At 34.7% G+C, this 25246-nt stretch overlaps 2 protein-coding genes across 2 annotated transcripts in view; one reads left to right on the top strand and one right to left on the bottom strand.

The window, feature by feature from the left end:
• The first annotated feature begins 7934 nt into the window (after positions 1–7934).
• Positions 7935–10585, top strand: Srp14 (signal recognition particle 14). The gene is made up of 3 exons (XM_089640745.1): positions 7935–8092; positions 8225–8297; positions 10123–10585. Exons 1-3 carry the CDS (start codon positions 8069–8071, stop codon positions 10353–10355), a joined length of 330 nt encoding a protein of 109 aa, XP_089496871.1. The 5' UTR covers positions 7935–8068; the 3' UTR covers positions 10356–10585.
• Positions 10586–13434: 2849 nt separating this feature from the next.
• Sptz (zinc finger FYVE-type containing 26 spastizin) overlaps positions 13435–25246 on the bottom strand; it is a 33171-nt gene continuing 21359 nt past the window's right edge. Inside the window, exons 11-15 of the mRNA XM_089641146.1 lie at positions 23038–23266; positions 21827–22130; positions 21057–21191; positions 19128–19254; positions 13435–17740 (exon numbers count right to left, since the gene is read on the bottom strand). Of these exons, the coding sequence (XP_089497272.1) occupies positions 17573–17740; positions 19128–19254; positions 21057–21191; positions 21827–22130; positions 23038–23266 (963 nt within the window). The 3' untranslated portion in view covers positions 13435–17572. The remainder of the gene's footprint in view (positions 17741–19127; positions 19255–21056; positions 21192–21826; positions 22131–23037; positions 23267–25246) is intronic.

Genomic DNA, 25246 nt, shown 5'->3' with positions numbered 1-25246 from the left:
ATGCAAAATTTTTGTATTACAGCCATACAGCGCTACAGTAATATTTATATCATTAATAATAATAATAATTTTTTTTTTTTAAAGATAGACAAACATTCCCGGGTTACGAATAACCTGACAATATTTTAAAATCTCCTACTACCACCACAGTAAGCTGAAAATGTTGCTTGTGTTGTGATGGTGGACTTAGCCAGCAGAAATTGAACACACTACGCCTGGGTGGGACCCAAACGCGATGTCAACTCGGCTACCGATCGGTCAAATTAATATCGGTAACATTTGTACGAGGTGTTTGAGGCCTCAGATTTCAAATGAGTTACTATTTGTATGTGGGTTATTTTGTGTAGATTTCGTGCTTCATAATACTATGAACTCTGCGACACAAATTCAATGAATTGTTTATTTATTTATGTGATAGGTAAAATCATTTCTTATGCCCTTTGGTCATTGTTGTTGTAATGCTCAGTTAATAGGTGGGCACTACATAATATTTTTAATTATACACGCAATTAAGACAAAAATTATTTTATTTTCACTATTTCTATTTGTATAAAGAAGAGTGTCTATTGCGAGAGGGTGGGCTGACAACCGGGCGGGCAGTGAAAATTTGATAAAAGGGATATCAGGACGATACTGAGAGTATCTTCCACACTGGAACGTGCTGCAAATATACTATATATTAATTTTAATTAATAAACCCCTCTATCACGGAGGCCATCAAAGGCCTGCATTAGATTTCGATAAACTCTGTGTAATAGCCGGGCAACACCAGGGACTTCAGCTTGTATTTATAACAAAAGTCAAAAGAAGTGTTGGGAAAAAAACTTTACATTAATTTACAGTTAACGAAAGAGCGTCTTAACTAACTAACCATCACCCCGTTTCTCCATAGGCATAAGCAGAGAAGATTCCACAAGCCACAAAATTCTTTTTAAATTATTATACTTCAACCCTGTACACCTCACCTCATTATTTGAAGTGTGACACCACAACATTTCAATATTTGAGTACCTCATTCACCTCATTTAAAATCGTTCTGAAATCTTGTCCTACCCAATCAGTAATGGTATGCGCAAAATTTTTATTTCCCCAAATTTCTCTACATTTCAGAATAAATTCAATGAGGGATTCTCTATTTGCTCAGTACTGGATTACCCACAATATTTTTTTCGGTCCAGGGGGGGGGGGGTGTGGCTAGAGAAATTCTGGTAAAAATAATTCCCCACCATATTTTCGTGTCCTCCGATAAAATTTGACAGGATAAATATCAAAATTTCCCTAGATTTTGTACTTTTTCCCTTTTCCACATTATGTTTTTCTCATATATTTTCCCATTCCCATTATATTTTTCTCCCCTCCACCAGGGAAATAAAATGTTCTTGATTACCTAAAACGTGGATTAAACCTAGAAAATATTTAAGGTAAGGTTCCATGTAGCATTTTGTGTTCAAGTTAATGTTATAATCATCGTCAACCCGGTTGGGCAGCTTTGTGAAGTGGGTTAAGGTAGCAGCTGTATGAAAGGATTTATTAATGCGGGTCTTGCAGAAGCCCAAATAGGCCTCTTGCATCCCATTTTTTTATTTTATTTTCCGGTTTAGGCAAATATTCTAAGACATTCTGTATTTTTTTTTTTTTTTTAATCGTATTTTTGAAACCATGGCGATTTTTTGAAAATTTTAATCCGAAAAATCGGACCATTTTTTCATAAACCGGAAAGACGGAACATAATTTATGGGTGCGAAAACAAAATAATTACATAGCCCAAAAACATTTAAAAAAAAAACGACGCATTTCACACGAATGGCAGAGGAGAATAACGAGGCATACCAAAAATATTACATCTCATAAATATTTTTTTCCTTGAACCTTCTTATTGATCATTAATCCTTATTAATTTATTTAAAGTTTTATTCCAGCAGTACTGGGAGGATATTGCAATCTCAGTCTGCCATATTAAATGAGATGACATATAATATAAATATACTTATACACAATATTATAGGATTGATGAATATATACGATTATAATGTTCAGTCACTTAATCCAAATATTTTACAATAAAACCTAATGTACATAAAATTAAATGAATTAAAGGGGAAGGTTTATCAACAATATGAAATATATAAACAAGTATAAAGAAGGTTCTCATAAAATATATTTAGTTGGTCGAAGTACCTATATATTCTATATGTACCAAGGTTGGTTTTTGTTTTTGCAATGAGACTATTTTTAACAGCTGCACATTCTAGTTATATAACATATAACTTGATATTGTACCTCTTGTTTGATACTATCCAAATGTTGCGATTTAAATTATTCTTGTACTCATAAACTCATAATAATATATTATTAAATTTGATTTTGTTAAAATCAGGACCATCACCATTATACTTCTAAGACAGCCGCCACGGAAGGATAATCTGTACGATTTTCACATCATAACATCTGTCACTTCTGAATAATATCTGTCATGTCAAAACGAAGTACTTCCAATTCTAACGCTGCGTTTTGTTACTGTTTTGTTATTTAATTAAACATGGATTCGTGTAGTAACCGTAGGATCCGAGATCGTAAAAATAATTATAAATATTGTATGGTTCCTTTGTGCCCAAATACTTCGGCGACTACTAAGGAAAAAAGATTTTTCGTTGTACCGCGAATTTCAGCAATTAGAAAACAATGGTGTATTGCAATTCATAGGTCCAGTCAATTGGGTGAACTGTCAAATAAAACCGTACGATATGTCTGTGAAGATCATTTTAATGTAAGTATATTTTTTACAATATTATTGTTTGAACACAATATTTAAAAAATACATATTTTTCTTTGTTGCATGCTTCACGAATAGTTTGCTGTACAGTACAGTAGGTTGAGTAGGTGGGTCTATTACCTAGTGACAACAAGCCTACACACATTACAATATTGTTACACTTTTGCAGGCTATTCTCAAATGAAGATACTTATTATATTTGCATTGTTAAGTTTGTATTGAATAAATACAATGTCTCTTGATAAGTTGTATTTTTATTTTCAGTTAAGCGTGGATGCTCGGAAATGGCCCCAACATCTAAGTAAAAGGGTGCTTTTAAAAAAAGGAACCATTCCTCATAAATTTGAATGTCAAATTGGAGCTGATGGGCGAGATCTACTCAATGTGGTGGATCAGCATCCAAGCTCATCTAAAGGCGGTGAAGTGTTTGTTGCAAGTCTCGAGCCAATGTCTCCTTGCCTGTCTGATGTGGATGAGTCTGTGCCACAACAGATCATCAATCAACCTCAAGACTACGTTGAACTGGAAGTGTCGTTTCCTCTCGAGAAGCCTCAATGCTCTGGACTCCAAATACTTCAACAACATGTGGATGGACCACAAGATACATCAAGCTCCGAAGAAAACTTTCACATGTTGATAGTTGAGAACGCAACTGATTCGAAAGCCATTCAATGCAATTTGAAAAAGAAATTCAAAAGTAAATTGACAAATACAGGAAAAGAACACAGTAGGGGTCCAATCGAGTGTTTAACTACTCGTGACGTAAGTACTTCTCCTGTGAAGCATAATAAAAATACCAAGAATGTACAACTAAAGCATGTCACTCTTCAGCCAGACAGTTCTGCCTCGGAATCGGCATCTGGTTCAGAATACTCCCAACAAGCTACGTCAGATTCGTACGTTGATAGTAGTTCAAATAGTGATTTCAAAAGTCTGTCATTGAAATTAACTCTGCAGCATATTGAAAACAAACCAAAGCTGTATTTAGGAATCCTTAAAGATTTTTATTGGATTGTTAAAACCCTAGCACTCCTTGAAAATATAAACATTTTAAATGTTTTAATCGTTTTAAAAAAAATTAAATTAAACTCTAGTTTCAGCATTTTAGGTGATGAATTTGGCCTTTCTGAGGCTCAAGCTTCAAGAATCTTTAAGCAAAGTTTACCGAAGTTATCTCGTCATCTTGCAGAACTGGTATTTTGGCCTAAGTCAGAAGCAATAGAAGCCTTACTACCAATTCCATTCAGAGCAAGATACAAACATGTCGTATCAATCATAGACTGTTTTGAAATTCAGATAGAGAAGCCATCAAATCCACTGCAGCAGGCACTAACTTGGTCAGAATATAAAAAATGCAATACACTCAAGTACCTAATATCAATCACTCCTGATGGCTTTATTAACTTCATTTCAAAGGGCTTTGGTGGACGTACTACAGATATGATGATTGTGGAAAAGTGCGGCTTCTTGGACAACTTGTCTGAAGGCATGTCGGTAATGGCAGATAGAGGTTTTAAGCAACTAGCTACTATTTTAGAAGGCAAACATTGTCAACTTGTGCGTCCACCAAGTGTTGTTACAGGTGTAAATAGCACTAAAAGAGAGGTGAAGTTATCCAAGCAAATAGCAGCCCTGCGTATACACGTTGAACGTGGAATAAGCCGGCTCAGAGAGTATAATATTCTAAAGCCACATTCTTGTATAGACTTCCATTTGACTCAACAAGTTGACCATATTGTTATGATTGCATGTGGACTCATAAATCTACAAAAACCAATAATTTGATCATATTAGTCTTATTAATATTATTAGTCTTTTAGTGTTTTGTGCTCTATGCTAATGTTTAGTTTAAAATGTTATGTGCGCTTCATTATCATATAAACTTTAACTTGAATATAAATATTCATAATATGTACCAGTGTAATTTTGTTTATCCTTCATGTAATGTATATAGAATAAGTCTAAAGTGTATAATATTATGTAATTATAGCGCCAGTATGTGTTTTTTATAAAAACATATGTTGGAGCTTTTACTTAGAGTTTATAGGCAATGAAGCCACCAAAAGGGATAATATCAAATACTGTAGAATAATTTATGTATAACACCTTCAACTTCTTACATTTACCATACATTCTGATTATGCTATACTAGCGCCTCCTAGCCCCGTGACTTCTGTGGGTTGGTTTTTTTTAATGCATGTTATTTGAAATGTTTTCTTTATTTTACGTTAATAAATTATATAAGTCGAAAATAAAATATTTAGTAACCTACATACGACCTTACTGTTCTTATGCTCACACGTAAAAAGAATATTAAAGCCCGCCATTAGGTTTGTATTGTCCCGAAGAAATGCAACATGCTACACTAGCGCCATCTAGCGGCCAGCGTTACCAGTCAGTGCAAGTACTGACTATAATAATGCTTCCAATATTTTACTGAGAGTGGATTGATTGCTATTCATTCATTACGCCTTACTTTTACATCAAGTTTATATAAATACAGTTGTGTTGTAGCAAAGTGATCATGTTCCACTTTTTAATACATTTCTATTTGTGTTAGAATTTCCACTTTGTAATCATTTTCTTACTTCCAATAATAAATACAAAAAAAATCTATGCGATAATACAATAACATGTGTACGTATTATCAAATAAATACTAGGTATAAATGTAAAAATATGTCTTATGTAAACTTTTTGTTTTTGTTTTTCTGTCACTTTATACAAATACATATTATACTATGGTGGATGGGATGAAAATAATATGATGCTATTGTACATAATCAATATAATCATGTATTATTATGAATAAAGAAGCGAGTGTAGTGCAGTAAATACGTGATTTATTTCAAATAATGTATACCTATACATTTTTTTTAAGTACAGGAAATATAGCTCTGGACCAAAACAGCATGGCTTTATTAATAGCTTCGACACAGAATTCTTCATCGTAATCGATGTGGAAAACATTTATTTTGCCAGATGATTCAAAGTTGGGTTCAGCAACACAAAACACTCCTTTGAATTTGTTCAGTACAAACATTTGTATTTGCATTTGTGCATAATACTTTCTGGCAACAACACCCTCAAAAAAGTAATTTTTCATTGTACTATGTTTGACTGGACACTTGACCTCAACAATATAATCATCAGTGACTGCATCCGGGGAGCCACCGATAATTGGTAATTTGCAACTGATTTTGAAACCACATTCTTTATATTTGTGTCCCAGTTGGTTTGCTAGTACCTTTAACACCAAAGGTTCTAAAAGCCGACCTCGTTGCATAGCCTTTGTGTCTGGAATCTTGGCTGCCCCTAAGATGACTTCAGTCAATGTTCCATCCAATGTTTTGCAGTTAGCTGCCTCGTATAGTTTGGATGCAGTAATTCTGCCATATCGCATTTCGTACCATAACGGGCAGTTAGCCTGCTTTCTTGTTAATGAAAAAACTTCCTCGAAGATATTTGGAGGAATATTTAGATCACATGTAATAAAATTGATGAAATCTGTAGCACTTGTATTGTGCAGGTTTCGTGTTTTCTTAAAAGCAGAAATCATCCTGTGCATGGACAAACAGTCAGTGGGCTTCGGATCCATGTAAAGTTGAGTCAGTTGGCATCGAAGCCCCTCCTTAAGACTCCTTTGGAGTACTGCTGCCAGGAAATCTCCATTACCTTTTTCCACGCTTTTTACTGCGTTCTTGCCAACTTGGGATGCCAGAATGAACTTTTGGGAGGTTCCGACACACGATAACTTTGATTTTCTCCAATAACAGTCGACAGATGTCGACGCTGGTTCTTCACTTCTCCTATGGAGCCATGTTAGAAATGCCAGTGCATGTTTACAGCCACCTGAAAGCAAAATGTTCCAAATATAAATTATTTGTCAACAGGTAGCTGGCAGAGACCCTCGCAATGATTCTGTGTTTGTTACATCACACAAGAGTTTGCTCTTCCCCACATCTCCATAGGGTAGAAGAGTGTAGAGGTTAGAGGAGAGAAACATATTTTACAATATAGCGACATACAGTTCAACTAACCTCTAGAAGCTGCACAGTCTTGACATTCTAAGACTTGTATTTCATCTTCCATCTCATCACACAAAAGTACAACAGAGTATGCTTTTTGGCGGACACGGTGCTCGGGGGTTATTTTTGCTTTCACTGTGCAGATAGGACCTTCTCTTTTTACCTGCACATACCCGATAGCATTATCACCATAACTTTCACGTGCAGACCTTTAAAATATATAATAATAACACGTTGAAAACAAAAGACAGTTGCATATAACTGAATGTTAACAATTGTCTTAATAATAATAATTGATGGAAACATAATATATAAGTACATATTAAATGTTGTCAAAATATATAACATAATATTCGTATATTAGAAGATACAGAAAAAATACTAACCTTTTTGTTTTGACATTTCTAATTTCGCTTCCAATGAAATTCATATTATTACTTAGAAAAGTAGCCATCATAAATGAATCTATGTTCGGCAAATTGTCAGACTGACCCTGAACAAAACCTACTTCAATCATTTCCAAATAATATATGCTTAATTTCTCAACAAAGTTAGCGGACTACAATACAAACAGCCAAACCCCAAACAAGTGTCAATATTCAAATTCACAAGTCGCCGGAAATCAAGGTGTTGCCATATAAAAAAAATAATCAGTGTGGAATTTTACAAAAATTAATTCAATAATATTGGAGACGGAACATTTTCAAGTGGTGACGTCACAAGCCAAAAATAACAGATTTATTTATTTTATTTAAAAAAAACTATACATTTCAAAATTTTTTGAGTAACATTTTCGTAATCTTAGTAGAGAAATCTATCCACTCATTTTTTTCCAAGTCATTAGAAAATCCTTGCAAGTGGCCTATTGTATAGGTAGGAAAAACAGAATGAATTTGAATTATCGAATATATTAAAATATGGATATTAAATATTTATAAATCTAATTTTTTTAAATCCATTCATATATTAAAATAAAGAATATAATTTCAAATAAAATCCATGAGTATGAGAAGTAATTTAATAAGAATATAATTTCAAATAAAATCCAAAATGTATGAGAAAACCAAGGAGCACAACTCAACAAAAATGTTGTTACTGTTTTTTTCTATGGTAGTGGTGATGTGTCGGTTTATTTTCCTTTATCTATGAACAAACGGTGTGTCGTGTCTGCAAGCTGTCAGTTTAATTTAATCATTAATGTTTTCGTAAGTTTTTGGCAGAGTTTCTCTAAAGATTGAGTTAAATTCAAGTCGCCAACAAATAAAACAATGGTTCTCTTGAATAATGACGAGGTAAACACCGGCAACATATCCGAATTCTCATGCATCATCTTAAAAAATATGACTATCCCGCACGTTGATCAAATTATTTTAACTTATTTCTTTAATTAAAATACATGACCAATAATCTGTTTTATTTTACAGTTCTTATCTCAACTCACAAAATTGTTTCAAAAAGCTAGATTATCGGGGAGTGTATTAATGACTATAAAACAATGTAAGTAAATGTTTAATTATTATTTAGGTTATGAATGACATTTATATGCTTTAAGCTTACAAACTCGAAAACAAAACACTTATGTTATTCTTATTACAAATCCAATGTTGGATTTACCGTTCGATAGTTATGCAAGTTCGTTTTCGAGTTCAATAGTTTCGTTATGTCCTTATGGTCGAAATGTAGTGTCAAACTGTAACTCAATGCCTACCTGTGTTTATGAATTCACATACTTTGACAATAGTAAGTTTTGTTGATAAGACCGGCGTGTAGTTGCCAAACATTGACTATCGCCAGATCTTCTCCAAATCAAAGCATCATTAATGATAATTTATTTTTAAATGGCCACTTTTTTGTGGTGGAAACTGTAACAATTATAAAAATAATAATTTGTTGTCTTAGTCCTTATTATTATATTTGCAATTTTTGTATGGATGACATTTTAATTACTATAGTTTGAGAGTTTTAAATAGAAAAGAATATATCCGTAACTCGAATTCTGAATAACGCTGGTACAGATAAGAAAAGTGGGATCTGGTTTGCAACATTCTACTGTTAAAAACATTTGTATCAGTTGGATAACAATTAGAAATAACTGTTTGGGTAAACAATAATGGAAAGTAATGCATTTTAATAGCTATTTCGTTAATTAAAAAAAAACGGATAACTGATGTTTTTCTTCATAATAAGATAACTAAAAAAAACTTTTACATCAATAACAATGGCCCAAAGTGAAAAATCGGTTAAATGTATAGAAAATAGGGTATTAATACCCACTATCAATAGAAAAAAAAACTTTGTAAGAGTTAGATAATACTGAGAAGTAAGTATTTCAGTTTCCGAAAATGGAAAATAATACATTTTAACACACTTCGGCCGGGAAAGGTAGTTCTACCCGTTCAGTCGATTGATGCTTAACGGCGGGAAGGGTAGTTCTACCTTTTGCGCCGGCCTCATTTCAAAGGCAGTAAAGGCGGAATAATTCAATGTTTTTATATCAATATTATATACCAATCTCTTTGTAAAGGTCCCAACTATAAGTACATAATTATTGAATCGTAATGCAAGTCATCTTTTTATATTTTTCTTCGTGCTTTTCGTTTACATCGGTATTTCAACAAAAGGATAGTATATTATTTGTTATTGTAATAATTCAGTTCCTGGAATGAGGGTTTTTATGACCGTGAAACCCGATTCGGATTATTATCTCTGTTCTGACCCACTCAACTCCTATGTGCAAGCGAGTGAGAGATGTCGGACGTATTTAAAGAAAGCAGGTTTGGGCAAATACCGATAGGCGGACCAATAAACATATGTAGTATTTAAAATAATATTCGATTTTCGTTTAGTACTTTTATAACTTGGGAATGCTGAGTTACTATGTAGAAATTTTTGTTAAAATACGTTAATTATTTTCAAAGATTTAGCGATTTAAAACAAACTAAAGAAATTCGGGCAGGACCTATTTTCACCCTGAGACAGCGTCACGTCAGCGCAAAAAATAACCCCCAGAAATGTGTTAATAGATATTTCGTTAAATTCAAAATCGATTTTAAGTTTAAGGTTAAATTTTATAGTTTTAAGGTTAGTTTTTATTTCTTCTCTTATTTAACCCAAAATATAAACCCATGATCCTAAAATAGGTTCTCAGTTTGGGTTTAGTAAACAAACAAATAAACAGTCTGATAAAAAAACTTACTTTAACATTATGTCAAAACGAGGTGTGAAGAAAATACTTTCGTGTCCCACTTTTCTGTATATTTACTGCTAGGGTTTCCTTTGTCTGTTCTATAACTGTCTAATAATTATTTTTTCGTATTTTCAGACGATGGAAGAACAAAACCAAAACCTAGAGAAGGAAAGAAAGTAGAAACGAAACAACAAAAGCCACAAAACCTCTGTTTAGTTAGGGCGTCATCAAAGAACAAGAAACTATCGACCGTTGTCACGGCTACGGAAGTCCCCAAGTTCCATGCGGCTTACTCAAACCTACTCAGAGGAAATCTCGACGGACTTAAGAAACTCAAGAAGCCTAAACAGAAGACCAAGGCCACATAAGGCAAAGGAGTATTGTTTTGTGATATGGACACAGTGTTACAAGTTGATGCGTTCGTTCCAGCATGTTATTTTGTACTTTCCCTTGTATAAGATTATTTATAACCAACGAGAGTTGTTAAAGCACCCCGAGTGTACTTGCAAAGCTTGTCACAATATCTCAAGTTGTATGATACTTTCATTTACCATGGGCTTGAGAGAATGCGGAGCATTAAAATAACTTTAAAATACAACCGTTTTCATATTTTCGTCTAATCAATATGTTCATGTAGATCAGATGTCATCATCAGACCAAATTTTTTGTTTTGTTTTTTTACATTAACTCCACACTCCTGAGGAAAATAATTCCCCCCACGGCCTATGTCATCTTAGGGGATGCTGCGTGAAGGGTCTTTTTAGGAAAGGAAGGGGAGGAAGTTCTGGGAAAAAGGTATGAGGTTGGGTATTTCGGTGAATCTGGGGGTCTGTGTGTCCATGAGTGATGAATGTATGAATCCATCCCTCCAACTGCGTTGCTAGGCGATGTTCTGAGAGTCCTGCTGGAGAGGTCATAAGGTCTCCCTCAACCGATCCAGCCTGTCACGCAGCTGGTGGGCACACGCATCTATCACCAAGACCTGGACAAACCTCAACCCATGAACCCGGGCACCCCAGCCAAATCACCAAATGAAGCAAACCACTTGGAGTGACCTATGACAGAGGTGTTGGTTATCCAATAAATGGTTCCCGGGGCGAAGATACCCATACACACCTCCCAAATTGAAATCTTTAATGCACAGACGCAATAAGCTAGCAGCATGACCCCTGTGCATGTGTGTGAAAGTCGACATACACAAGCAGAACGCCTGTTCACAGTTGATGTTGGCTTCATGAGAACGGGCCGCTTCTTCAACTCGTTTTTGTATAAGACGGCTCATATGTGGAACGAGTTACCGGCATCTGTTTTTCTTCCTTCGTATAATCCGTGCCTCTTCAAGACCTGCATTAATAAATCCATTCATACAGCCCTTACCTTAAAACGTCTCACAACGCTGCCCTACCAGGTGGCGACAGTTCTCCCGCCTTTATTGTCTCTACAGGGGTGCTCTTGTGAAGTGTCACATAAAAATAAAGAGTGGTTCCCTAACTTTATGTATTTGTAGTTCTATAAATTTATCTAGCACCTCTAACGTCATTATTATGATCGAGTTAGAAACCAGAAAATAGATATAGGGATCCTGAAAAGTATTCTATAGGATTCAGAATAAATATGACAATAAATAAGGAAGGTACGTAATTCTGAAATATATTACGTCAAATTTCAATACTCCGCCAACTTCTTAATATGCACAAATTATTTAAATAACACTTTGTTTCAACTTAATTACTATAAGAAACAACTATTTCCGTCGGGGAGATGGTAAAAAATGCATTAAAGTAAAAAAAAATTCAAAAAACTTCAAAATTAACAATACGAGACCAAAGACTTTAGCCATGTTTAATTTTGTTAGGATGATGCGACATTTACCAGAAAGAAGGTTCCGTGTTAATCTAAATATGCACAAATTATTTAAGGCGATGTACTACTAATTGAGCTGCTATCAATAACAACCCTTACGTAGATGGCGATAAGGATTAAATTCCTGCTTAACACCATCCGCCTGTTTTGATTTATGCAAGAAAAAAACATGGCCAAAAAGTGCCTTTTATTTTATTTTGTGGATATTCAGGCATAAATATTAATTTTTTTTTTGACCATTTTATAAATAACTTAATAGCCATAAAATCATAACCGAAAATGGGTTCGTAAGTAGGAGATTTTGAACTTTAAAGCAGTTTTCATAGGATTTATACATAATTTTTTTCTGGGCTTATTAAAAAGACTTATCTAAAAAATACTTGATTATTTCAAAGGCAAGATGTATTCTACTCGCAGTATTTAATTAAAGCATCTGAAACATTTCTAGGTGACCAAATTTTCAAACCAAGAACACATGATTTTGCATTACTACATATGGCATCGCCTTAAATAACCCCAACTAATAATTATTTTGTGCATGTTTTTCTAAAATCCCCGACATAAATACTTGTTTCTTGTACTAATTAAAATGAAACGAAATGTTATTTCAATAATTGGACGTAATTAGAAGTTCTTCAATAATTGCAAAATTACTTTGTGTATAAACCAGTCAGCATACATAAAGGGTATAAAAAGTATACTATTTATCCTGATGAAGAAACCATTGGTTTTGAAACTTGTCAATCCTGTTTAGTTAAATGGTGGTATGTATATACAAAGTATTTCATTTTTCATGTAATTATAAGTACGTAATTGGAGTACAGAAATTTGACCATATATTTATTGTACCCGGGTGTTTATTTAGAATTTTAGAACCACACAAGAGTCCCAACTGCCAAGACTGATTGGGACTATGGCATCCCAATTGGGGATTGTCTGAATGAAGGAAGTTTGGGAAGAATCTGGCTATTCAGATCTGGTTACTAATAATAACTCCCCAAAAAATTTCAAGCAATACTATGATGCAGTGTTGGTCTTTTTGTCCAATTTAAATTCTCTATGTGGAAAAGTATGCACAATTAGGCCCTTCTTCCACAGGGATAAGTAAGTATCTGATACCGATGTGCGTACAACGTTGCTACTGAAATCACGAGACCTGCATTACCACCTCCACGAAATGTCAAAACTAATTTACATAACTTCACTCAGAACTGCTGTAGCAGTCATTTTTTGTTCCTAGCATCGATCTAAAGCACACGCATTGTTGCAATGACACAAGTGACGATGAAACAATCATTTTTGACCATATTTATTAATTGCTCCTTCATGTTTAAAGTCTTGACGCGGGAGTTTATAAAATGTCGGTAACATGTACCCGTGTACGAACCTCCGCGCGGGTGTATTGCAGTAGTCGCCAAGATGCTTGAATCATTGAGTATCGTATCCCTGTGGAAGAAGGGCTTTAATATCATTTTATTTTCGAATCCTTGGGTTCCGAATCACCAAATTCTGAGCCAAGGGTCTTAACGCTCTCCGTGGAAGGTTGTTAGTACAATTTCAGTGGTAAACAATTTATGAGGGTGGATATATCATTTTTTATTGAGAATAAATATATAAAAAATTGATTAAATACATTTCTAATACGAAAAATAATCTTATGAGAATTATTTTTTCTATATTTTATTAATTTTTTGTGTTTAGAATTCATTTCAAAGTGAGTTTAAATAGTCAGTACAACCAAAACCTCCGAGATTACAAGGCCGGGACACTCATTCAAAGTTGTATAGGGTTTTACAAAAAAAAATCATTCTAATTTTTTTTTTTTAATTTATTCTTATTTATTAAAACATGTTTTAGTTAATTTAAAAAAATACATTTTTTGGAGGTTCTCATACAAGTTAGGAAGGAGGCTGATTTGATTCAGTGTCCCAGACTTGGGATCTAGGAGGTTTTGGTACAACTGGGTAAAAACATTGAGTGGCAGATTCATGCATAACAGAATTACACAACTTTTGACTATAGACAAACAAAGCATTACACAAAATTCAACTTGTAAAATCAGGTCAACACCAAAACAGTTCATTAATGTTATTATTGCTTAGTAAGGTAAGGCTGGATGGTGCAACCCATACGAGCTGCAATTCCATAAGGTTGGCCTTTTAGGACTGGGAGATCTCTCAGCTTTGGCCCCCTATGCATGGTGACTTGGTTCCACCTTTCTGGTACCCACACTACAGTGGTAAAAAACTACTGTATGAGGTATGCAGTGTCTGCAGATTACTTGAGAAAGTCCAATATAAATTTATTTATTCAAACTTTTCTCACACTACCAGCGTCATTCCTCGGGTACTTGGAGAAAAATATCCATACTATATTTATGATACTGATTATCATATCGTGATCGAACATTTTAGGTGTAGGAACAGAGTAAAGGTTATCGCACACATATCATCTCGGCATTGGATCGGCACCACCTCGCCTCGCCGTCAAAGCAACGCAAGGCACATCACTGGAGCGGGTCAGCGCCTCCGAAGTGTCGGCGCGGCTACGGCTGTGCTACCATACTGGACCATGAACCGAATGTCGTTCACTAGCTTGTCCTGAAGCGAGGCGATGCTGATTATTATGTGAAGTTTCATACAATGAATTCTGAACGGCTCGAGCTGAAGCGATCCTGATCTGGTGTCAGTGTGATATGTGTGCGACAATTTTAAGGTTATGATTTATGGTACACGCCTTTTCACTGAGCATAAGTGTTGTTTGAAAAGGGAGCAAGTCAGTACCCGCGGTGAAAGTGAATTTAACAAGTTGAAATCCTACCCACAGTATTTTTGCCTTCAAAAGCTGAATTTTTCCTGATTAGTAGGATTTAAAAAAAATGTTAATTTTGATGCTATATTGAGATATTGGGTTTTATCAGTCATTGGTTGATGTTTTTACAAAACAAAAAAACTGCATCATAAAACTCAAAATTTTTTGGCCATTGGTATATTCTATTATTCAGTTTGATTGACCCATATTTTGTCATAGAAAAATAATATGTTTTAGTTTCACATTTCAAATTCAGTATTGCAATCAAATTATACAAACAGTTAATTATTATTGAACAGGAAGAAAATATAATACTTATAAATCTGAACGAAACAGATCAAGACACAATCAATTAAAATAAATAAATATAATTCAATAAAAATAATAATAAAATATTCATTTAGACTTTTGTAAAAAGTCAATAGTTGTCCCGTATAAATAAAAATCGGATATGTTTATCTGAGACACTATCTAGGTTACAAACAAATTATTTAGAACTTTGTAATTATTCAAAAAGATAGCAGCCAAATATATGGGAAAAATTAGTCGAGGATAATATAGTTGATTCTGAATTTGAAATATGAGATTGACAAAAATGTTGTAAAATAATTAGGTTATGGCTGAGTGGTTATAGGTGTTGTTCCGGTAAGACTGAGATCCTGGGTTTGATTCCCAGTTGAGACTGTTATCTTTTTATTTATCTGTGTCTTGTTCATTTTTTGTTAAGATTTATTAGTAATATCTTCTTCTTTCAAGATATATTACATTGATGGGTTTATAACCTTCAAAAGTTATTTCAATAAAGATTGCATTAATAAATGATTCACACCTCTATAGCATACTTGGAGTAATTAACGGTAAGCACTAAAAAATACACCCTTTGTAGTTCGCTGACGCAAGAAATACTTCAAGTTCTATTTGCAATACATACTGAAGTTTTAGGTAAAATGCTTTAACTGGTTTTCAAACTACACCCTTTACAGAAATATTTGACACATTTTGTAGAATTTAAAAGATTACAGTTTGAGGATTTTGATCACAGGAAGCCTGATACCCGTCAAGAATTTGCATAAAGATTATTTAAATTGTGGAGTCGCGAAGCCCGCTCTGGAATTTTTGCAAATTTAGAGACGGTCACGAAAAACTGTTTGGAACACCTTGAATATAAAAGAATACATATATTTCTACTAATTATCAACATAATTATACATTATTCTATTGATAAATAGCGAAAAATGTTAATATCATATTTATTTTAAATTTATTTAAGTACTTTTTTGTGAATGTATTAAAACCAGCAGAAATTTGCAGAGCGGGTTTAACACATTCACGATTCATTTGTAGTATTGCTTGATTTAGCAGACTACAAAGTGATGTTGAGGACTATTTTTGAGTGCTGAACCTTGACATTTTCGATTAATTATTTGTAAAGATTAAAATATGAATAATATGTATATCACAGGGTAATAATGAAATATATAAAGGTAAAGTTTTTTTAACATAAATTGAGGAGTCTTTTCACAAAGAGAAATATCTACAAAAAACTGTAAGAATACAATATTAAATCGGTGATTTAATCCAATATTGTATTTGTATGCCTCTCTTGAAAGAATTGGGTTTTTATACGGATAAAACTACTTATTTATATTTATATTGCGTATTTTAATAAAATAATTAAATTAACACCATCTATGAACGCGTAGATTATAACGAACATCGCGTTTAACTTTAAGAAGACCGTTTGGGGTAGACATTTTCTCTTAGTGAAAATGCTCTTCAATTCCAGATCTTAATTCTCTTCTCTTATTAGGTATAAAAAATTTGCATTCATAATCTATGTATTTTAATAAACAACAAAATAAAATATCATATTATACAATTTATTTGATTCTATGTAACATTCGTCCATCGTATATTATCATGTATTAATATTGTAGATAGAAATATAGATGATTCATATATATTATTTAACAAAAAAAACTTAATACATAAATTGCAATTAATAAATGGCCCTAGTTCTTTTGAATAATATAATTATTAATATTTAAAAAATTGCTTAAATACAGAAGCATCGCCACATTTAAAATCTCTCTTTCTGTAGCATTCATTTAAGCGAGAGAAGGAAAGGTTACAACGCATCTATCAGCGCTACACTTATAATTAAAAAAAAATTGTTTCGTAACCTACGACTCTTACAGATCAAGACTGAGCGAGCGCTAAATTGGAAGCCATTGCCGTTTTATCGTGTTCTTTTACCAAGCATTTAGTAAATGTTACGACAGTTTGAATAAAAGACAAAATAAAATAGTTTTAATGTTTACTTCCTTTTAATTTTAACAATTACAACGCTGACCATTATAACGCACTCTATCTCATCACGTGGCACGTCCTGACACAATGTAGACATGTATTTTAATAAAACTTTGTGGATCACATATGCAACAGCTACGTTGATTGGGTTAAAACCAGCGAAACTTTGTGGATGAAATGTGCGACAGTTACGTTGATCAGGTTAAAACTAGCGTAACTTTCCAAGTCCATTCTGACATATTGCTATTTGATTAAAAAATATTGAATTGCAAAAATGTTACATTTTTCAGACAGTTAATCTTTTTGATTGCAAATAATTTAACAATTGGAAGAATAAGTTGAAACGCGTTGCCCCGCGGAGATATGAAATGGGTGCTCCTATTGCTATGTTTGAATAATTTTACATTTAGGGTTAACGCTGTATCAAAAAGGTATAAAAATATAATCATAATAATATTATAATGTCATAACTTATTAAGACCACAATCAGCCATACAAGCATTTGAGATCTCTGCTTGCTTAAATGATTATACACTAAAGCAGTTTGCTATGAAATTGTTTTCATTGGCATTTTAATAATGGCCTCCTGGTGAGGGAGATGCTAAATGTTCTGTTGCGCCTGTAGCCTTTTGACACAGGCATTCTTCACCTTGGTCTCTCCCAATCTCTCCGCTTCTCTCATGATCCTCTTCAGGTCGGACAGCCGGTTGCTCTTGACGGCGTAGGCGTAGGCTGTCTTTAGTATACGGCATTCTATGTAGCAAGATATCTGGAAATATTAATCCATAATTTACACATTCACAGAGAGATATTTCATTTAAATTTGCTTTGCCACTTACTTTAGTTAATAAGTATTAACTAAAGTAAGTGGTAAGTTCTTAATTCCTTGGGCTAATTTGTTCGGTTTTAACAGCTATTACCCGTAGAGTTAATTTGTTCGCTTTTCGGAACAGCTCATATGGTCTTTTAGAAATTGTTGTGTCTCCTTTACCGTCATAGTTAGAAATATGAACTAAACGGTGTTAGAAAGCGAAAATTCCGAGCTTTATATTCAAATCTAGAAGTTAACCACAAAATAATTCAAATGTACACCTCTTTGAAACCAAAGGTTCCGAACGCAATTTGAGTTAAATTAATTTTTTATTAATTATTTTTATATGAAACAACAAAAAAGTGAGTTGAAGATAATGTTTATTTTTAAACTTTTTATGTTTGCAATAAAAATTTTAATATTTCAAAAGCATGTGTTTATTACTAATAATAAAATTTGTGTGTGATCATCACCTTTTAAAAACAATTTTTATTTTTAAATTTTATTGAGAAGCGGAAATACATGCAAATTTTATGACTTTCTGACAGCATCTTCAAGAAATATAACGGTCAACATGCCGGGGCCTGAGGGGTTAGGCCAAATATATACATAAAAAAATATGACATGAATTAAGAAACATTATTTGCATGTCTCTTGAATCCTTCAAGATTTATGTTAAAAAGATCTAGAGACATGTTGTATAGCAGCACTATACCCGTGTAGGGCTGTGCTGAGTCAATATGTCTGTTCTGCCATGTAGTTTGCATATCATGGTGCCGCCCCAGGCATTATGGACTACATATCTATCAAATTATGCTTCTAAATGCTGTTTCTGCAAGGGCCCCACTCCTTCTTTAGGAGACTATCAGAGCGTCTCAAGTCCAACCGTGCTTTTGCCTAAGGTGCTTACTATAATAATATATATGTAATTTCAAATATATTACAAGCATTAGAGAAAGTATAAAAGTTGTAGTTTTTAAACATATCGTCGTTTAGCATGCAAAAGACCACGATTATTTGACATAAAACGAATTGTTCAGAAGAGAGCAGAAACCAAGTATTATGCAGTATTAATTATTGTCTTTGGAAGCGGTCTTATATATTGTTCAAAACGAACATCTGTCATTAGGAGAAAATGGTTTAGTCTTATTTATAAATATGTTCTCGCAAATCCCTGTATGTTATAACTATGTATTTATAATCTCTATAGAATGTGTGGGATTGCACTTACCTCCCCACATTTTGAAATAAAGAATATTATTATTATTAATACATTTGGAAAAATTCGTAGATTCATGAAATGAATTGCTTAGGTGCTAAGTTCAATAAATTTGTGTAAGGTTACCTTGATGGCCACATCGTCCACCTTCTGAATGAGCAGCTCGGCCAGCTCGTCAAACAGTTGTCCTTTGGAGTCACACTTGCGCACCACCGCCGCCACGCTTACCTCCACCACTCCGTCGCAGATGGAGCTGGAAGCAACAGTCAAATTACAGTACATTGTGTACTGGATAGTTTTACAAGTACAAAGAAAAAACTTTGCTAATCCTAACTTAGATCATAAATGCGAAAGTGTGTTTGATTTTCCGTCTTTCATGTCGCAACGCAGCGACCGATCAAAGTGATTTGTTTCATCACGGAAAAACAAATTCTTCGTACAGTAATTTCTCCCTAATACCACGCGAGGGAATTTGAGAGTTCCGATCATTTGAGGGTTCCGATCATTTGAAAGTTCCGATCATTTGATTACGATCATTTGATTATGATCATTTTGTTTAGAATCATTTTACCTATAACCGGGTAAAAGCTGGTATATCATAAATATATTGTATCTTCCAGAATGCGACTATTACATATTGCTCAGTAAAATTTAACCTTCAGGCCAGTTCTCACAGTTCGTATTTTTAAAGATAGTGTAGCTTCCCACATTTGCAGATTCGACCCTACAATAAAACAATTCTTTGGCCTGGTATTTTTATAAACATATTGTCTTGTTTGTTTCATTTATGATTTAAGAATTCATTTTATCTCACGCAGCGGCAGCTTTCAAATAGGGCTGTTCGCTTTATATTTTATGATCACCCTAGTTAAACCATTATGCCTAAAAATATTTGCCAATACCTTTCCCACCCCTGTCCCATAGTAATAAAAACCCCAAATAAAGTTTCATCTCCCTTAAAATAATTCCTTTAAAATATTTGTATTGTTTAAGTCACGTTTGTATCATTAAGAATAGTTAAGTGCATTTTATTTTATGTTTAAGAATGTTGTTTTCCGACGAGCGGGTGGAACAACTTTATTTTTGTAATATGTCCTTCAAGAATTTAGCTTAAATACAGATACCTCCCAGAAAAAAAGTCAGTATTAGAGTGTTGCTATAACTGGTAGGTACAGACGTACCTACGCAGGAGCTAGTGTTGATATAACTGGTAGGTACATGCGTACCTAGGCAGTCAGTCGTGAGATAATTACTAGGTTTATGTAAACCTAGGGAAAACTGAAGAATAGAGGAAACTAGACCTTTATTTCTTTCAGTTTAAGTTTTAGCAGAGGAAAATAAGATCCTCTGCAATTATATTGTGAAATAATAAATTTATATGTCAAGAAGAAGAAGTGTTTTCCTGCATTCCATCTGACGGCGTGTTCTCGTACCACGATAGCAGAAACATATATTATGTTCTCCTTAAAATAAGATCTTCGCATCGTCAAATGTATCAGGTTTTGGAAAACTGTTAGGATTTTGGACTACAAATCTAGAGGTTAAAGGCTCAAATTCAGGTGTGCAAAAATAAATTTAATTTGATTAAATTGTGTTATTTCACATTAATTCATATAAAATAGATCCCCTCAGTAACGCCCTGGTGAAAGACCCCCATATTTGGAATAAGTTGCTAGAAATGGCTTAAGCCGCGTTTGGTGACCAGATATGAATAGCCTGGTACATCCCAACCTTTCCCTTCCCCACTCCCTTCAACTTCACAATGTTGGGGATGTCATAGTACTACTGGCTCCGGACAGTAGGGAGCAATAGGGAACTGGAGCAAAAAATATTATAGCTTAAAAACCACATTCATATAGATCAACAAACGATCAAGAAGTTTCGATCAATTAATTTCGATCAATTAATTTCGATCTCAGGCACGAAAAATGCAAAACTTCGAAAAATATTTTAACTATGAAAGAAATGATGAAGTCAGAAGGCGAACATTCAAAAAAATTGACTGGAATTCATTATTGTTTACATAAAAAAAAAATGATAAAACTTTACACATACCTAGAATGGATAGATTTCCACTTTTTGATGCAATCACAGAGTTGCAGAATGTCATCGTAGCGCTCCGAGTTCACCAAATGTCTGGCTGCGTGGTTGTAGACCTTCGGTGCGTCCAAAAGATGTTCTTGAACTATCCTGGAATTCCAAACACATCAATATTAAAGGGCCTCCGAGATGGACATTCAGGGAGATAAATCAATTTGAATATAATAAACATGTAAAATGTACACAATTAACAAACTGAGGTACACAACAAACAAATATTAGGGTTTTCAATATAAATCCTTCATCCAAGTTAGTGTTTTCAAAAACATAATTTTGATAAATAATAATAAAATAGATATAGAAAATAATGAAAATGCATTTAAATTATTTACGAATTTAGAAATACAGTGATGAACAACCCACAACCCTTTAGGTCATTTCATGCAGCTCTCTAGCACATTTCGTGCGGCCTGCGGCTTATTCGTTGCGGTCCACATTTTGTATGGCCAATTTAGGCAAAAAATAAATAAATGTTTGACATTGTATTACTGAATTCCGGTGGTGGTGATGTGTCAATTTTTAGATTTCTTTCTTCTAAATGAATGGATGGATAGTTCCAGGAAGTTCTGAAAAAAATAAGAACTGGTGTGGAAATAAAAATTGCAAAAAATACAAATTCTGTTGGAGAACCCTCGTGGCAAGTCGGCGCCCTGAGCGGACTGGTCCAATTGCGTCCACACAGAGCCGACCCTGAATTCTACACGTAATAATAAATGGGGTATTACCTCACTGCAATATCGAATCCTTCCTTTATATTCAAAGCGCAGATGATGATGATGATAGCCAGCTTCATCTTTTGAGTGTGTGAATCAAAGAGTGTCGGCAGGAAGCATTTATTTTCGTAGGTATCTTCTGGGGCAGCTGGCATAACCGTGTTGACAACTTCTTTAGTAAGACGACCCGAAGTCTCGCAGACGTAAAGAAATTTGGCAATCTCCAGCTGTCTGCAGATAGTGTTTATGTGTTTGTCCAGTGCCGGGCCGTCCATCTTCAGTTGGAGTGTTTTAGAAGATGTCTCTTTACTTGAATCTGAAAGTCACAATATTAGAAAGAATAAAGATAAAAACATTGTAAAAGCTATTACCTACTTCTAGTTTTCAACAGTTGATTGTGATATCTTGATATGGTTGACGATAAATTAAAACTCTCAGTTACGCCCCCCCTGCGGTATTATAACAAGCACAGAATTAATATCTTCTCCGTAACACAGCTCTATCGGGAGGTTAATTTCTGAAATTTTGCCGATACTTTCACAATAAATAGTAATTGAGTTAATTTAAATACAATCCTTTCTTCTCTCCAAATGAGAATCCAATCAAGCTTTAAATTGATGTATATTTGTAGCTTCGATCATGTCGTTGAAGTTTGTTTCACGCTTCCACTACTCGATATGCAAAGATGTGTCTAGTAGAATTGGATGCAAAAGGTGTTTTGTTAATTTGTGTTGGTGGTGATGATTTCTTGAATACCAGGGCAACTATAATGTTGGGATAAAATTTTAGAAGTCTCAATCAAGTCATCCTTTTCTCTTCTTTCTTTTGATGTTGGCAATTTTAGTTCTTTTTTATGTGACACCTCACAAGAGCACCCCTGTCTGTACAGTGGACAAAGAGGCCCGGATTATATGAAGGAGGAAAAACAGATGCCGGTAGCTGTTTCCACATACGAGCCGTCTTACACAAAAACGAGTCGAAGAAGCATTGAACAGGTGTTCCGAGTCGATATTCATATTGCCGGTCTTCCAAAGTTCTCAGTATTTTGTGAATCGTCTTTATACTCTCTATCAGATCTATATCCTTCACCAAACATTGACTCCATATTTGGAAAAAATATGGTTTTATTTTACAATGTATTCGATCAGTGAATGTTATGAGTAAAACATTAATGTGACAGGATGATTTCTAGCACAGCGGGAGTAAAAACACTGTTCTATTACCTTGCCCCGAGACTTTCCTTGGCACATGCTGCAGATGGCCGCGGGCCTGCGCGAGATGGTGTGCCCGCGCGAGCAAGGCGGCCGCGTGTGGCGCGCAGGTGGGCTGCGTGTACAGGCCGGCGCAGGTCATGGCAGCGCGGATGTGATCCCCCACACCAGCCTGCACCATATGGAGTGCTTCCAGCTGGCCACGGTGCTCCAGGACGCGGCACACATGCAGAAGGTAGTCCTGGAATTGTGGTATTTTAAAACATACATTTTTACTTTTAAAATAAAGACAATATGTAATTCCTGGATTACGAATAACCTGATAATATTTTACTGTAACACTCTTTAGTGAAATCAATACATATGTGTGGAAAATAATGGTCTTGCAATGACAGGGAGCAATTGAACTCACAATGCCTGGATGGAACTCGACGCATTAAAATTTGTTCACTCAGCTATCAATCGGTTGTGCATATGTTATGCCGAAGTTGCGTTGGCTGGTTTTTTTGGTGATTGGGATTAAAAATGCTCACCTTAAAAAATGTACTTTTCGATAAAATTTGAAAAGTGTCAATATGATTTGGAGTTACCTTATTTAAGTGAATACTGCGCAAGTCCCAACTTTCTGGGGACTGAAAGTCTGTGGCGTTGTAATGATCTGGCCTTTCTACTTCAAACTTTTCCTTCTCTTCTTTCTACGATACATTTTCCTTAAGTCCCGTAGGTAACTTTTCCATAAGGCTTTGGTTATATATATATCCGGGGTAGGAAGGTCCTCCCTGCCGTCTTTTCTTTATTACACACCCCTTCAAGTGTGTACATCCTAGTTTGTCTACGTGACGTACGACCTTGAACGTACTCATTTCACGTGACGGTTCAGTATAAAAAGGCTTCACCGAACGTTGTGTTGGGTTTTTGTTTCTCGGTTTAGAAACCTAGTTATTTATGTTTTGTGTGGTATCCCTTGGTTCTTTTGAGATAGAGTGAGTTGAATCCATTACCGCTGTTTTTCAAAACCATTTTATAAACCTTATCTTCTAAGTCGCCTGCTCACCCCCCCCTAGCTACTCGATTCTACCTATCGTAGGGTAATGTGAATATAATAAAGTGTTAGATTTTATATATGTGATATACATACGATAAATTTATGGTGTTAGTTGTCGGCGCCATCCATGTATATATTTTGGGAGGGGAAGGAGAGGAAAGGAAATGAATTTTTTTCAAGTTAAGATTGGCTCCTCCGCTTACCAAACAAAACTGATGGATGATAATTTGAGCAAGGCGATCGATATCTGCGTGTCTGGATATCACAACCGGCCGGGTCTCCCCTTGTTCCAAATCGGCAACCTTCACGCCAGAATAAAGAAAACCAGGTCTCTTCACCAATTTCAGAATTGCCCCAATCTCAAACACCTCCAGGATAAACTACTTTACTGAGTGTAGAAGGGGAAAACCATAACATCCCTTTATCACGAATCTAGTCGCGAAAATGTGACACGCAAGGTCCTAAGTTACGTGCCACCTCCAGAAAACGTTGTAACTCCCACGCCGTCGGGGATTTACATCCCTTTCTAGGTCAATACACATATAACACACGACGATCTTGTCGACATTCTGCCTGCTTATTAACGATAGGTTGTGTGCCTACCCATTCAGCCAATTATCATGTGAGATATATGTAAGGTCTACTCGATATGCCAAATTTGGGATGAGGACTGTCTGTATTTTAATATTTGGTTCCAGTATTTATTTTATGAGGTTACTAGCATCCTCGTGTATTAGGTATGGGTAACTTCTACTGAATACCTATCCTCTCAGGTAAGGTATAAACGGATAATTGGTTTGATTTTTTGCATTTAATTTAAAGAGGCCGCCTACCTCTCGAAAGATACCTGTTGAGAAAAGTTGTTCGGTTGGTAGTTTTATTTCGGAGATTACCATCTCCCTCTTTCGACTTTAGATTTGTTTTTGTGCATCCCAATTCGTAACTTAGGAAGTCAAACAATAGATGAAAGGTATTAAATTAGAAGGTCAAATAACAGAAGAAAAGTTTTCATTTTGTTCCGTCTGGTTGTATCCGATCGCTTTCAATTTGGGACGGCATACGCTAGCAAAACTTCCCCTTTGACTGACTGTACTCCGCGCCTCTCGGCCTATATATGAAAAGGTCGTTGACTCGTCTCTCGCTCACAGCTGATTGACAATGCGTCTAGCGTATCCC

This window comes from Hesperophylax consimilis, chromosome 16 (assembly GCF_061612785.1).
Source record: "Hesperophylax consimilis isolate HC1 chromosome 16, BYU_Hcon_1.0, whole genome shotgun sequence".
NCBI classification, from domain to species: Eukaryota; Metazoa; Arthropoda; class Insecta; order Trichoptera; family Limnephilidae; genus Hesperophylax; species Hesperophylax consimilis.
Note: the sequence above shows the minus strand (reverse complement) of the source record. Positions and strands in the feature narration are given on the sequence as shown.